General features: G+C 41.6%; 2 protein-coding genes across 6 annotated transcripts in view; one reads left to right on the top strand and one right to left on the bottom strand.

The window, feature by feature from the left end:
• Window positions 1–8,545, top strand: part of LOC110987897 (glutathione hydrolase 1 proenzyme-like) — a 25,298-nt gene extending 16,753 nt beyond the window's left edge. The window contains exons 5-12 of the mRNA XM_022251064.2: window positions 2,261–2,468; window positions 2,929–3,092; window positions 3,624–3,773; window positions 3,962–4,098; window positions 4,298–4,497; window positions 5,301–5,523; window positions 7,996–8,112; window positions 8,267–8,545. Coding sequence (XP_022106756.2) covers window positions 2,261–2,468; window positions 2,929–3,092; window positions 3,624–3,773; window positions 3,962–4,098; window positions 4,298–4,497; window positions 5,301–5,523; window positions 7,996–8,112; window positions 8,267–8,410 — 1,343 coding nt within the window. The 3' untranslated portion in view covers window positions 8,411–8,545. The remainder of the gene's footprint in view (window positions 1–2,260; window positions 2,469–2,928; window positions 3,093–3,623; window positions 3,774–3,961; window positions 4,099–4,297; window positions 4,498–5,300; window positions 5,524–7,995; window positions 8,113–8,266) is intronic.
• LOC110987881 (dimethylglycine dehydrogenase, mitochondrial-like) overlaps window positions 8,536–12,725 on the bottom strand; it is a 21,140-nt gene continuing 16,950 nt past the window's right edge. For all 5 annotated transcript variants that reach the window (XM_022251034.2, XM_087136908.1, XM_087136909.1 and 2 more), the window contains exons 14-17: window positions 12,331–12,488; window positions 11,496–11,555; window positions 10,952–11,089; window positions 8,536–10,593 (exon numbers count right to left, since the gene is read on the bottom strand). In XM_022251034.2, coding sequence (XP_022106726.2) covers window positions 10,369–10,593; window positions 10,952–11,089; window positions 11,496–11,555; window positions 12,331–12,488 — 581 coding nt within the window. In that variant the 3' untranslated portion in view covers window positions 8,536–10,368. The remainder of the gene's footprint in view (window positions 10,594–10,951; window positions 11,090–11,495; window positions 11,556–12,330; window positions 12,489–12,725) is intronic.

Raw genomic sequence — 12,725 nt, 5'->3', positions numbered from 1 at the left:
CAAGTAACTAAATAATAAATTTATTTCAGTTTACTCTAACTGAACAGGAAATTATATGATTATCCTAATCATGGACTACATTTTGTTTACGCGGATGCTTACGGCTGTGGTGAGACCAGTCACCAATTCCTCAAATTAATGCTCTATTAGAGTAAAATTAAAAATGTTTTAGTGATTCGTGCTTAATTTTTTTGATATGTAAGTTCAAATAAGAACGATTCATCGGCGTTCTCTTCAGTGCAATAAAATTTGGATTGTATATGTTTAGTATTGGGCACCAGTAGAAAGTTACCTTTTGGTTGGGGCTCTTAAGTCGTTTTGCTCTCCGCAAACATTTGCCCTCGTGACATCCCTGGAACGTTAGAACTTTCATGGGCCTCAAAATTTCTGTGAAAATAAATAAAATCTTCTTGAATTGAAACCGCTTTACCCGTAAATCATGCGCAATAATTTTGTAATGCAAGTGCCACCCGCGTGTAAGAAGTTTTGTCGAGATATTATTGCCGCGATGCTGACGCTGGCCGAAACTAGTGAACAGGTACAATCATTTATCCTCGCATGATCGACGTTGCCGGCTGCGGACGCCGTGACGGATTCGCAATGACTTGAAATTCCCGTAGTGACATTTTTTAGAGTCTTAAAAAGAATGCTATGATAGGTGGCATGCTCAGGAAAACTGGAGAACATTTCAAATTTTATTGGCCCTTTCTACCGACAATGGCATAACTCTCGAAATCAGACAGAATTGCAAATTCAATTTTAGGTTACATGAAACGACAGGTAAATTATTCATATATTCATCTAGCAGAGCTAGAACCAGCGTTGGATCACTGATCGTGATCGGGATCCGCGTAAAACAAACAGGCTTATCCACTTACGCGTGAGATGCTTTTTGAGCAATATCCCATGTATCCAAAACGGTCCACGAGCGTGAGATTCGCCAGTAGTCTGACACTAGAAACTATAAGTTAAAATTGAGATGGATGATTAGCTTCCTCGTGTAAACAGCGGATTTACAAACGTAGTAGCCACGAAGCGAGTCATCACGAACGTCACCCTCATGTTTTCGGCTGTAAGGTTTGTAGAAAATGTGACATCAGAGGCTGTTTGGCCTTTTTCTTTTAATTCCTCTTTGTAAATACAAACACGCAGGCCAAGAGGATGATACTGGACCCTTTCTCCATCGACCGTCCAAAAAGTCTGCATCAGGCCTCTTGTATTATGTCTTCGTTAGTCAGTTGGATTTGTTAAGAACAAGTTCCATTCCTGTTTAACGCATTTTCATCATTCATATTTTGCATTGTTATGTTCCATTTTTGGCGCTGCAAAAATTTAGACCCGTTTATATTTTCAGTCATTATTTTCCTTCATCAAAGTTTCATTTCGCCTCATTTGCGTCGCCATTTTCATGCCATTAAAATTCCGTTCCCGTTGCAATCTGTCTACCCTGAGCAGAAGCACCCCCTCATCAGTTGAAAAGGGCCATATGTTGGTCGGCAGCGTTCATGTTGTTGGTAGCAATGCAACCGTAACGCGAACATTTTACGGTCATTTGTGAACCAGCGAAGTGCAGTTCCGACCAAAGGAGCCCCCGGTTGCTAGGAAAACTAAACTGCGCCCTCTCTTGATCCAGCTTGGGGCTCATACCAGCGCACCCCCCGGTCGGGTATACGCTACCGGTGGTGGTGAAGCGGTGAGGCTTTCTGTAGACTTGAGAGAATCTTTATGATTTGCACGATTGTGGTTACATTGTCCATGTATGGTGGGGGTACTGTCGGTTGTGAGGTGCACGATCGTGGTTAAAAGTCTGGCTGAGTTGAAGTGGTGGGGGAGGGGACGAGAAATGGACCGAAAGGCGTAGGCCTATCATGGTTTATCATAGTTTGGTTGAGGTTTGCCGACCCGTTATTTTAGACACATGAATTGATGTCGTAAGCTTTTAAATATGGATGGATGTATTTCAACCCAGTGCCCCCGACTGCATAAAATTCTGTGGATTCATGTTACCACACTAAGAGCCTAGAGGGCCAATCAGCAACGGAACATTCTACGTGGGAAATAAAAGGCCCGTTGGTGCAATTTGGAACACATCGGGCATCGCTGCCATATCATTGAAGCGACTTATACCACAGTGAGGAAAACTTCTGAAAAACCATCAAACGGAAAAAGGATTATTTAACCCTTTGTAGCATGCAAGGTGTCATTAATGATTCAAAACTGTTAAAGGCTGGCTATTCCAAAACTTTCGACATGCTTGCAGATACAGCTGTGCCAGGTGAGTTAAGCGGTATGTGGGAAGCGCACCAGCGTTACGGCTGCCTACCGTGGAGAGAACTGTTTCAGCCCGTGATCCAGCTAGCAGAGGACGGGTTCCCGGTCACCGAACATATAACAAGGGGATTCCGGTTCATTGACAAGAACAAGTACATTCCCGACTTGGCACGATATCCACATTACAAAGGGCTCATGTAAGTTTCTACAGTTTTAAATACAATGAATAACAGTCGATACCACAAAGGATGTTTTATAATGGCAAATGGAAAATTGAAAATACTTTTTTATTAGTTTAGAGCAGCAAATGCCGAAAAAGACTGGGAGAGGACTGCTCATAATTTTGTTTCACAATCGTGAGTTTCTTGATCTTTTACGTGCAACTATTAGCGAAGGGGCTCTCAAAATAGTCGAATAAATCTTTGCAACGCCTGCAGGTCCACGGGATCTTACAAGATCTTTATAATGGATAATTATAATTGATCTTTATAATGTAATTAAACAACTTTAAGAATCAACAGTTTTGTGTTTTTCGACGATCATCTAAATGGAAAACATTATGAAAAACTCACTGCAAACTTATGAGTGATTCAAAAAATACCAATGAACATCGTTTGTATAGGTAACTTGAGTCTAAATTTGCGTTGTAATGCTAAGGGCCAGGTACTTGGATCCGGCAACCGCCCTTTGGAAAGTGGAGGGGGACATCGCTTATGCCCCGAGGTTAGCCCGAACGTTACGGGCTATTGCTATGAACGGAGCCAGCGAACTCTACTCCGGAGAAACCAGCCGCCTGCTTTTCCAGGATGTACAGGAGAGAGGTATGTCTGTATTTGGTGCGCTAATATCGTATGGTCTGCTTTAGTCGAACATATTTGCTTACTATGTGCACTGCAGAAAACGCCGCGTCTACAGTTAACGTATTTCAAGGATTCGCAAGGAGTAGAGAGTTAATTTGTACAAGCGTCCAGGTCGTATCCAAGGATTATACTGGGGTTATCAGGTGAAACCCACATTTCTGAAGCCCGTGCTTCGTTGAGGAGTGTAACAGGGCCATACGAATTAATCTTATTGCGATTAATTAATTTTTCGGACGGATTAAAATGTGTACATATTGTATTTCTCATACTTAAGCGAGGTAAAACTGCCACATTGATCGTTCCGGATGACTCAGACAGAAACAACAAGCTTCGATGGCCTCTAAGCAATATTATAGCGGGACTCCATCCCACCCATCATTACATCACGAATCATATCAACCATCGGACCAAATTGGCAATTGTAAAAGTGTTCAAAAATAGCCCTGGGGAGTGTATTTTACAATACTCAGTGATGTGTGATTCATTTTGAAGGTGGCTTTTTGACAGCAGCTGATTTAGAAAGCTACAGCGCAGAATGGAGGGAGGCACCGGCTGTGTCTATCGGCCGGGGGATGACTGTACTATCAACTCCGTCACCATCCAGTGGGCCCCTGGTGCAATTCATTCTTAGCATTGTAAAACGTGAGTCTTCACCATTTTGGGATGTATTTTTTCATGCCCAGTAGCCTCTATGCCTTGAAATAAAAAAAAGCAAAGACTGACTTTTCTGATTGTTAATCCTTTGAAGACGCACTCTACCTCCACAAGATGCATGAGAGTGTTCTGGTCTAAAATGGAGGGAAGTAGGTGTCCTTTTTTTATTACGACAGATCGTAATATGTCCTCGGCTGATTTTGAGTCTGCCCCCGACAAGGCAAAGGTGTATCACTGGTTCGTCGAAGCCTCAAAGTTTGCTTTCGCCTTGAAGCCGTACTTAGGAGACGTCGAAACTCTGGAACTTCAAAAGGTACAGCTTGGAATAAGCCGTGGTAATTTAAAAAAATCTTTTATAAGACTGAGGTCCCTTAGCATAAGGTCTCTCTAAGGAAGGGGGTGTCCGGCCCAGTGTCGGCTTCGCCTAGTATGTTCTCGAAGCATCATGTAACAAAGGCAATGAAAAGCAAACAACAAGAACTTCTTGCTATCGTACACCCATGAAATTATAGGTCTTGGAAAAGCTTCAATCGAACGAGCACGCCCGGAGCATCTTCTCACGGATCCAGGAGGACGGAGTGACCTTCACCAACGCCTCTGACTACGGAGAGCTCGGCAGTAATGGCGTCCAAGAAGGTGGCTCCACCTCTCACATTAGTGTCGTGGACCAGTTTGGAAATGCCGTGTCTGCTACGAGTTCCATTAACAAGTAGTAAGAAGTTGAATATATATTTTATATAACGGGTTTTGCCCTTACCCAACGTATATATTAATAAACATTGTATGCTCAGTGCCTGTCCGAGAGCTTGCGAAAAAAGTCACAAGCTTGCTCGGGGAGATGTTAATTTACATTTTTTCATCAAAACCCGTTATATAAATTAACATCTCCCCAACGCAAAAATACATCTTGAAAATAGTTCGCGGTACCCGCTGCTTCACCTGACTCGGACCGGCCAGCCGACCCCGGCAAGCTCGGTGGTCGAGTGGTTAAGACGTCTTCACTAGTAAGCAGGAGGTCGTGGGTTCGAGTTCCACCCGAGTAAGCTTGTGACTTTTTTCGCAAGCTCTCGGACAAGCACTGAGCATACAGTGTTTATTAATATATACGTTGGGTAAGGGCAAAACCCGTTATATAAATTAACATCTCCCAACGCAAAAATACATCTTGAAAAAAGTTGAATATAGTTTTCAGAGTTTTTTGCGCCTGGATTGTGAACTTCAATCCGGATGCAGCTTCGATCGAAACCTTGGAAAATTAATTTGTCTGATAGTTTCCTAAGTTCCAGAGACCAGCCAGTACACAGTGTAAATTGCACTTAAAATGAGAAAAGGAAATGTGTAAATGTGCGTAACACATCCATGGTATAGCTTACAATACAAGTTCCACGTGCACTTATGAAGAGTGTGTCGTACCACTGCTTGACATAAGTATCACACATCTTCAACTTAAGTTGAGGCTTTAAGGAAAAGTTTAATCTAATCACAACAATTTAATCACTGAACAAAATGCAACAGTTTTGCAAGTGGACTTTCAAGAAGGACGGGTATGGTCTTGAACAACCAGATGCTAGACTTTACTACCCCGGAAGACCAACCAGTATCATCGGCCAATTACATCGCCCCTGGCAAGAGGCCCTTTTCTGCCATGGCGCCGATGATCGTCCTGAATGAGAATAAAGAAGCTGAGTTGATTGTGGGCAGTTCTGGTAGCAGTGCCATTATAAATATCAACGCTTGGGTGAGTTAAGATTCCATGATGTGAAGTTCAGTTCACATCAGATTATGGAACTTCACTTTACATCATATTTTTGAATGTCTTCTCTTAAGGGAGAAAGCTATTTTGTCATCCCTTGTTACGCAAGAGTGCTCTTATTTTATAACAAATCATTAAACAAACTATATAGGGAAACTTGACTAGGTGCTTACATATAATAATAAAGATGAACACCACTTCCCAGGTTGCAAATTGTGTATAATTGGGGCGTGATCCTTGGCCAAATGGTGTTTCAGGTTACATAGCTTCTGACGAGCGCCTCTGAAAAAGATAATTGATAAATGGGAAGAACCACCACGGTAGGGCTGGATAGCTCAGTTGGTAGAGTACCAAATCCCGCTCCAGTCAGTTTCTTTGCTCATCTTTATAATTGTTTAAAACAACTAATAGGCCACTCTCATTTGCCTACAATTTATATAGGCTGCAAAAATTTGCAGAAATATCACCTTTTGTTTGGTTTTCGATTTTACCTCAAATTCGTTCAAAATGGACATTTTTGTCCCATAAATAGTATTAATTAAATAGTGTTGCATTATGCAGTATTTAGTAGTATGCGCTGTTGTAATAGCTGTTTGGAATTTTTCACACTTTGTGAATTATTCGGTTACTTTTGTACTGATGGCCAGCCATAGTTTTAGCATCCACTTGTAGGAAAAACACGGCTGTGACGTCAAAGAGCAGACTCTTTAGTTTTACAAACTTTTTTCCGTCGAACGAGGGTGCTGTTGCTGTTATGTAATCAAATCTTCAGGAAGTTATTGTTTGGGGTTCTATTTAACGTGAGAACGCAAAATTTGCTCTTTAAATATTTGAGAGAAAACGTTTACAATGACCTTCTGACATGAACTGAAGCAATTTCAATCACTAATGCGAACAAATTTAAAATGTGTGACAGCAAAAGAATCCCAAATTCCGGCAAATTTTAGTGCAGAATAGCTGCAGTACTATGTGCATGCGGACAGGTGCAATGTACGTCATCGTGCATTATTTCAGTTGGGACAGTCCGGCGATAGACCTTTGTCTGGTTTTAGTTCATATGTAGCACATGTACTTGCCTAGTACCGGTATGGCAGTGGAATGCAAACTGCGGTTTGTGATGGGAATAGGCCTAAGTACAGACGCAAATTACAGAATAATTCACAAAATGTTTAAAAGATCCCTTGCTACTTGAAACTCATCAATACGTAGTGTTAGGTTTTCCCATACATTTTCATTTTTTTTCATTCCAATTTATAAACTGTTTACTTCAAAATCGTCCCTCAAATTCCTGCCCTTTCATATCCTGAGTTTGATTTCGTCTACGGTCGCTAGTTTTTGCACCGCATGGGTCCACACAACTTCATACAAGTACCGTACCTTTCGTGGAACAGTTCGATTTCGTCATTGCAACTGCCGACGATCTGCCATTGACAATTTGAAATGGCATGGACTAAATACATTGTAACATTCGGCATGCCAGTCTTCTTGAGACGAATTTGCAAATTAATCGATACAAAAAGATATGCATGAAACAAGTTTGGAAATGAATGGGAAAACCTATACTTATTGGAAAATAATATCCGCAACAATCGGGGGAAAATATGCCTTTCGAGGTAAAACCTGTCACTTACCCATAAGGGGGCACTTTCTGCAGGCTTCCACCGCCCATGCAAACTGTAGGCAATATGGAAAGTCTGTATGGAAACAACAAAGGTTTTTTTGCTGATCTAGCGATTTATGAAAACGGTCGATCTTCGATTGTACCTGAGCGCGCTCAGAAAAAGGGAGCTCGAGTTCTGCACATGTATTGAGAATGACCAGAGAGGTGCCTGCTCCTCGAATATCATTGAAATATCATGTATACACTCTATATACACAGGGCTTGATTGTGGAATAGCCAGAGTAGGCTCTCAGTGGTGGCCAGTGCCGAGGCCTAGGCCTATACGTAAAATTTGAGGCCCTACAAATTTACCACGTGCCATAAACGCCTAGAGTGTTTAAATGTTTGGACGTCCCTCCTTGAATTTTCGATTTTTGGAACGCACCAAATTGTATCAGGGGTGTGAGTGGCCACTTAAAATTAAAGCTGAAAACAGCTAGCAAAAAGCTTAAATTCAGGGTCAACATTAAAAAACAAAACAACAACATGAAATCAGCTAAAAGGCTGAATTCTCACACCCCTGAGTTATGTACCTCAGCATCAGCAGGGAATGCTAGACTTCACCGCTTACTTGCGCGGTGCAGTTGTTACTGATGCTTCGCGTGAAGAACACAGGTATCGAATAGACCTACGAAAGTAAACTCTTTATCCCTATAAACATTGCTATTTAATTCACGACGATGAATTCCACGGCGTCTCAATCAGCCAGATACCGAAAATCATAGGTTTGCCTCAGTTTGGAATAGCATAATCACAGTTACGTTGCATTCTTCCCCGTTTACAATGGCTTGATACAGACAATCTTACGTGCAATATTTACGGATGCCAGTCTACAAGAAATCATCGATGAAAGGCGGCTTAACCACGACCTGCAATCAGAGAATGCTATTATACACGAAAAAGGATTCCCCCAAGTAAGTCTGCAAAGCAGGTTCGAGATTCGAAGGTAGCGTCAAGCTTGCATGCCTGTAATAGAATTTGCTCCTACTTAGGCCTACAGCGAGATCTCCTTTGACAGTTTGGAGTCTTCGTCTTTGAGGTTTCCTTTTCATTCATTTTGTTTGCCAGGAGGTAATAGACAACTTAAAGGCCATGGGTCACAAGACGAAGATGAGACGATACATGTCGGTGGTTCAAGCCATTCGGAGACTGGATAACGGGTGGATGGCCTATAGTGACCCCCGAAAACAAGGCTACGCAGCTGGTTACTGACGTCCGTGTCGCGGTGCTAGTTACACCACATAGAACATTTTTTAACCACTCTTCTCTTCTCGAATTTCTTTGGTCGGTCTTATTAGTTAGTACTTTAAAGTAATGGAGTCGACAAAACAAACTGCTATTGTGAATGTCAAATTTTTATTATGTCCTCTGATCTAATCAAAAATATTTATTTGTATGAGATACAAAAATGTGAGCAAGATTAGATTTTAAAAAGTTATTCAGTCCTGGACAGGATATATAGTGTAATTAGTCCATCTCAGAAATTCTTCACATTTACAGAAACCCAACTTATTGCCTAGAGTATGCATTATAATTTCAAAATTCAAATTTATGCAAACAAAAGAGGAGGATGGGGCTAATTAAAAGATCGAGAATACTGTGAAATGAACATAATTTACGAAATGATATTATGCATATCAACCGCTATACGGCACCCCTTCAGGCTTGAATAGAAACAATACGAGAAAAGTAATGATTTCTGAAGAGAAGACTACGTTTCGGGAATGATATACATGTAATACTTGACTTACATGGATGTTTTGACATCGGCAGATATGGGGGGGGGCAACAGGGGCCACGCCCCCTCTAAACAACAGGAAATAATTTCTATTTTTCATATATTGATAGAAAGGTGATTTGGGGGACTAGCTACTTTATTACCCTCATACTAGCCCCTGAAGTTAGCCAAATGCATAAGGAAGGTTATCAAAATCAAGTGGAAGATATTCCCCTATTTCTTGTCACTCCCCAAATATGGCTTCTGGATCCTCCCTCACAATTTCAATACATCTACCATTCTTGTTGAAAACTTCAGCTTGATCTACCATTTCACAAATCAGGCAGGAAATTAGTCTCAAAGACATAGAGGCACTTTTATGTCACATTATGCTGTTATGCTAAATACAATACTTGTACGTATTAGATACCATGATCATAAAGTATGTTAATTAATTGCACAACATAAGCGATATCTGTTCAGTCAAATGCAGACTTACAACTGTGTTTCTGAACACTGGCCCATTAGGGGCTGGGCTGGGACCATTCATCAAACTCAAAAAGGTCAGTTGGAATATAATACGTCCTGCAAAAGAGGAATGTGCAAGGAGGTTCTGAGCCAACCCCTGAGCCAACTTCAAAAGGTGCAATGGTCACAATCTTGAATAACACTTGTACACTGACACCTAAAAACCACGCCTTCATCAGTCAATGCATTGATGATAATCAAACCCCTTCCCCATCTCCGACTAAAAAGTGGTCTCCCCCTGCATCGCATAAACAGGGCTGCCTTGTAGTCTGAGACATGACTGAGCTTCGAGGACCACAGGCAAAGAGAACAACAAAATAAATCAGTGTTGTCGGTGAATTCATTACAAGTCCTTTCACATGTGACAGGGCAAACAAGGACAAAGGAATGTTTCGGTTGAATGCTTAGAGACCGAACTTGTGACCCAGTGACTTGTGATGGATTGAAACTGACCTCCAAGGATGTGTAATACTGAAACTAAATAAGATTATTTGTTCATGATCCTTCTCAGAAAGAGACAGTTATGAGGTCAAACACCTTGATCTCGATCCATGAGTGACAACGATAGGAGCCCTGTTTACAAGAAAAACTGATCCTTGCAGAAGAGACCAACAAGCACAGACAATATTCCTGATATCTACATCTCAGTCTGTGCCCAGTATGCCCCGCCTAATGCATGAATTAAAAATAACCCTTCCAGTTGTTTACACCCCAATTTCGCTTTTTTAGTATCAGATCAATGACTTCTTGGCCCTTAGGGGCTCTGGAGTTTTTAGGCCAAGTACTGAACAAAGGCCTCCGGTTCGATGTGACACTACATGTTTTAATAACTTAACTAAAATAACCCAGGCAGTATTAGACACTAAGAGCCTGAAACACGAAGGTGTCTTCAAATCTTATATGTATGCATTTCACTTATTTCTTTTTATTGAATAACAGTCACATTCACTCCTCCCTTGGATTTCTGCCTGCTTCTGGCTTGCTCGGTGAGCAGCAAGGGCTCCTTGGTCACTGTTGAGGGGTACCTCTTTCCCAAGAGCTCTACTTCAACCTCTGTCCCAACTGCCGTCAGCTCCATGGGCAGGTAAGCGTAGCAGATGCTCTGGCCGAGGTGGTAGCTGTAACAGCCTGACGTGGTGTTGCCGACAACCTGCCAGTGATTTCACCAAAAGGTTAAAAAAGGCCGCTTCACATACACAAGCCCCCCCATTCCCCAATGTTCCTATGTGAATGAAAACTCCTCAGGCAAGAATAATTATTGATGGTGTACAATTTTGTATGATGTTGAAAGTTTTTCACATTACAGACAATAAATGTATACACCAATGGGAATTACCATCGTCCTGTCACTGAATTAAGAGATGTATAGTCTGCCTGATGTGAAATGACTACAATGAAAATTGATACATCATGACTTTACTATTACGAATAAAGGTGAGGCCACTAGGGTTTCAGAAACTGCCCCAGTCTACCAGAAGCAACCAATCAGGACCACCATTTCCCCTCACCTTGCCGTTCAGCCAGAGTGTCTCGTTGCCTTCAGGGTCAACATTGTCAGTGTTGGGAACGGTCAGCAGAACCAGTTTACGCTGAAGTCCCTCGTCTTTCATCTTCTGAACGGCCGCCTTACCAACAAAGTCAGCCTCCTGAAAAAGTGGAGACATTTTTTTCTGGATGACAAATCTTTGAAGCCTTGTCTTATTCTCTGGTGACGGGTGCACCTGATACCTTGTGGATTTGGTTTTGGTCTCGTATATTACTAAACCTTGGCTCATTTTGTTAGACTAGATGACAGATGCCATACTCCAATGATGTAGAAATGTTTGAACAAGTTCAAAATGGAGGGCTCTCTGATGAGGTACAAGCCTTTGTGACTTATGCCTCAATTATTTAGATTAGCCTACTGATGTCAAATCCCAATAAAATCTTTCTCGCATTTGAGCCACAGTTTGTTAGCTTGGGCCACTGATGTGATATCCCAACTGTACAGAAGTTGGCTCCGATCTTCCTTGCACATTCCTCTTTTGCAGGACGTACTATATTCCAACTGACCTTTTTGAGTTTGATGAATGGTCCCAACCCAGCTTCTAATGGGCCATTATCCATCAACATCTGCCAGAAAAACATGGAATATGGATGAACTTCAAAGGTGAAAATGAAACTGAAAACTGTTTATACAGATCCACTGCACAAGACACCATGCGTGACAATTGGTGTCACTGAATAGAGCAATCATTCAAAACTACTGGCTGGGTTAACTTTTATCACCAAATCGCACCAAGCGGGAATTCCACAGAATGAAAATACTTCTCCAGTATTAAAATCCTACACAGTGTTGACGTTCTCCACTTTTCCAGTTGAAGGAATCATTGCTTAAAAGACACAGCAAAGCTTAACTTGAATTTTTTTTCCAAAGACAGTCATAAGCTAACCTGCTTTAACTGACTCACACGGAAACATATTCAATCAATCCAATTAACCTGCTGGCCAACAAACGAGGGGGACCCTCGCCCTGTGTAAAGGTTTATACACTACAAACATGTTTTCCTTAGAGGTGCTCTTTAAGACGGAAAGAACTTATAATGGACTTGCATGGACCGTACTGCAACACCCGAAAGCAACTGTGAATGTACACATAACATGTCAACAGGACTGTTTCATTGCTAATGTTTGAAGCCTTTGCTTTAAAGACCTTTATCAGGATGCTGCCATGTTTGTCTTGTTCCCTGTAGACCCATTAGATACAACTTCACATAATGATAAAAGGGAACAGACTACTATTCCTTTCAGCCTCACTTTGGTTACATTGCTTTGAATGGTAGAAACGCAAGATGGCTGCCCCATTATAGACGTCTAGAATGTCCTTCAAGTTCTGCACTGCAGTTACCTCTTGTCCCCACATGCGGAATCCCTTCTCAATGCGCATGGTGTTCAACGCGTATGTTCCAAAGTCTCCAACACCCAAGGGCTTTCCTGCCTCAAGCAGAGCATCGTAGAGCTTGGCAGTGTCCTCCGCCTTGTGATAAAACTCCCAGCCAAGTTCACCTTGAGGAGGAAACAGTCAAGTTGGTTTCGTTTCTGAGAAATGTGTTTCTGTTTTCAACATTTAAATGTCTGAAATTTTGCCATAGTTGGAAATGCATTTTTAAAAATAACTTGAAATAAAGCCTTGCATCTCAGAGACATTTTATTTTAGTGGGGGGGGGAATTCTGTGAACATTTCCTGCCTGTTTCAGATGCCTATCTGCCAGCTGACACAAGCTAGCGATGAAGTTTAGACAA

This window comes from Acanthaster planci, linkage group LG05 (assembly GCF_054643075.1).
Source record: "Acanthaster planci isolate LZ-2023a linkage group LG05, COTS_SCS, whole genome shotgun sequence".
NCBI lineage: Eukaryota > Metazoa > Echinodermata > Asteroidea > Valvatida > Acanthasteridae > Acanthaster > Acanthaster planci.
The sequence above is the reverse complement of the archived record's forward strand: the minus strand, read 5'-3'. Positions and strand labels throughout refer to the sequence as shown.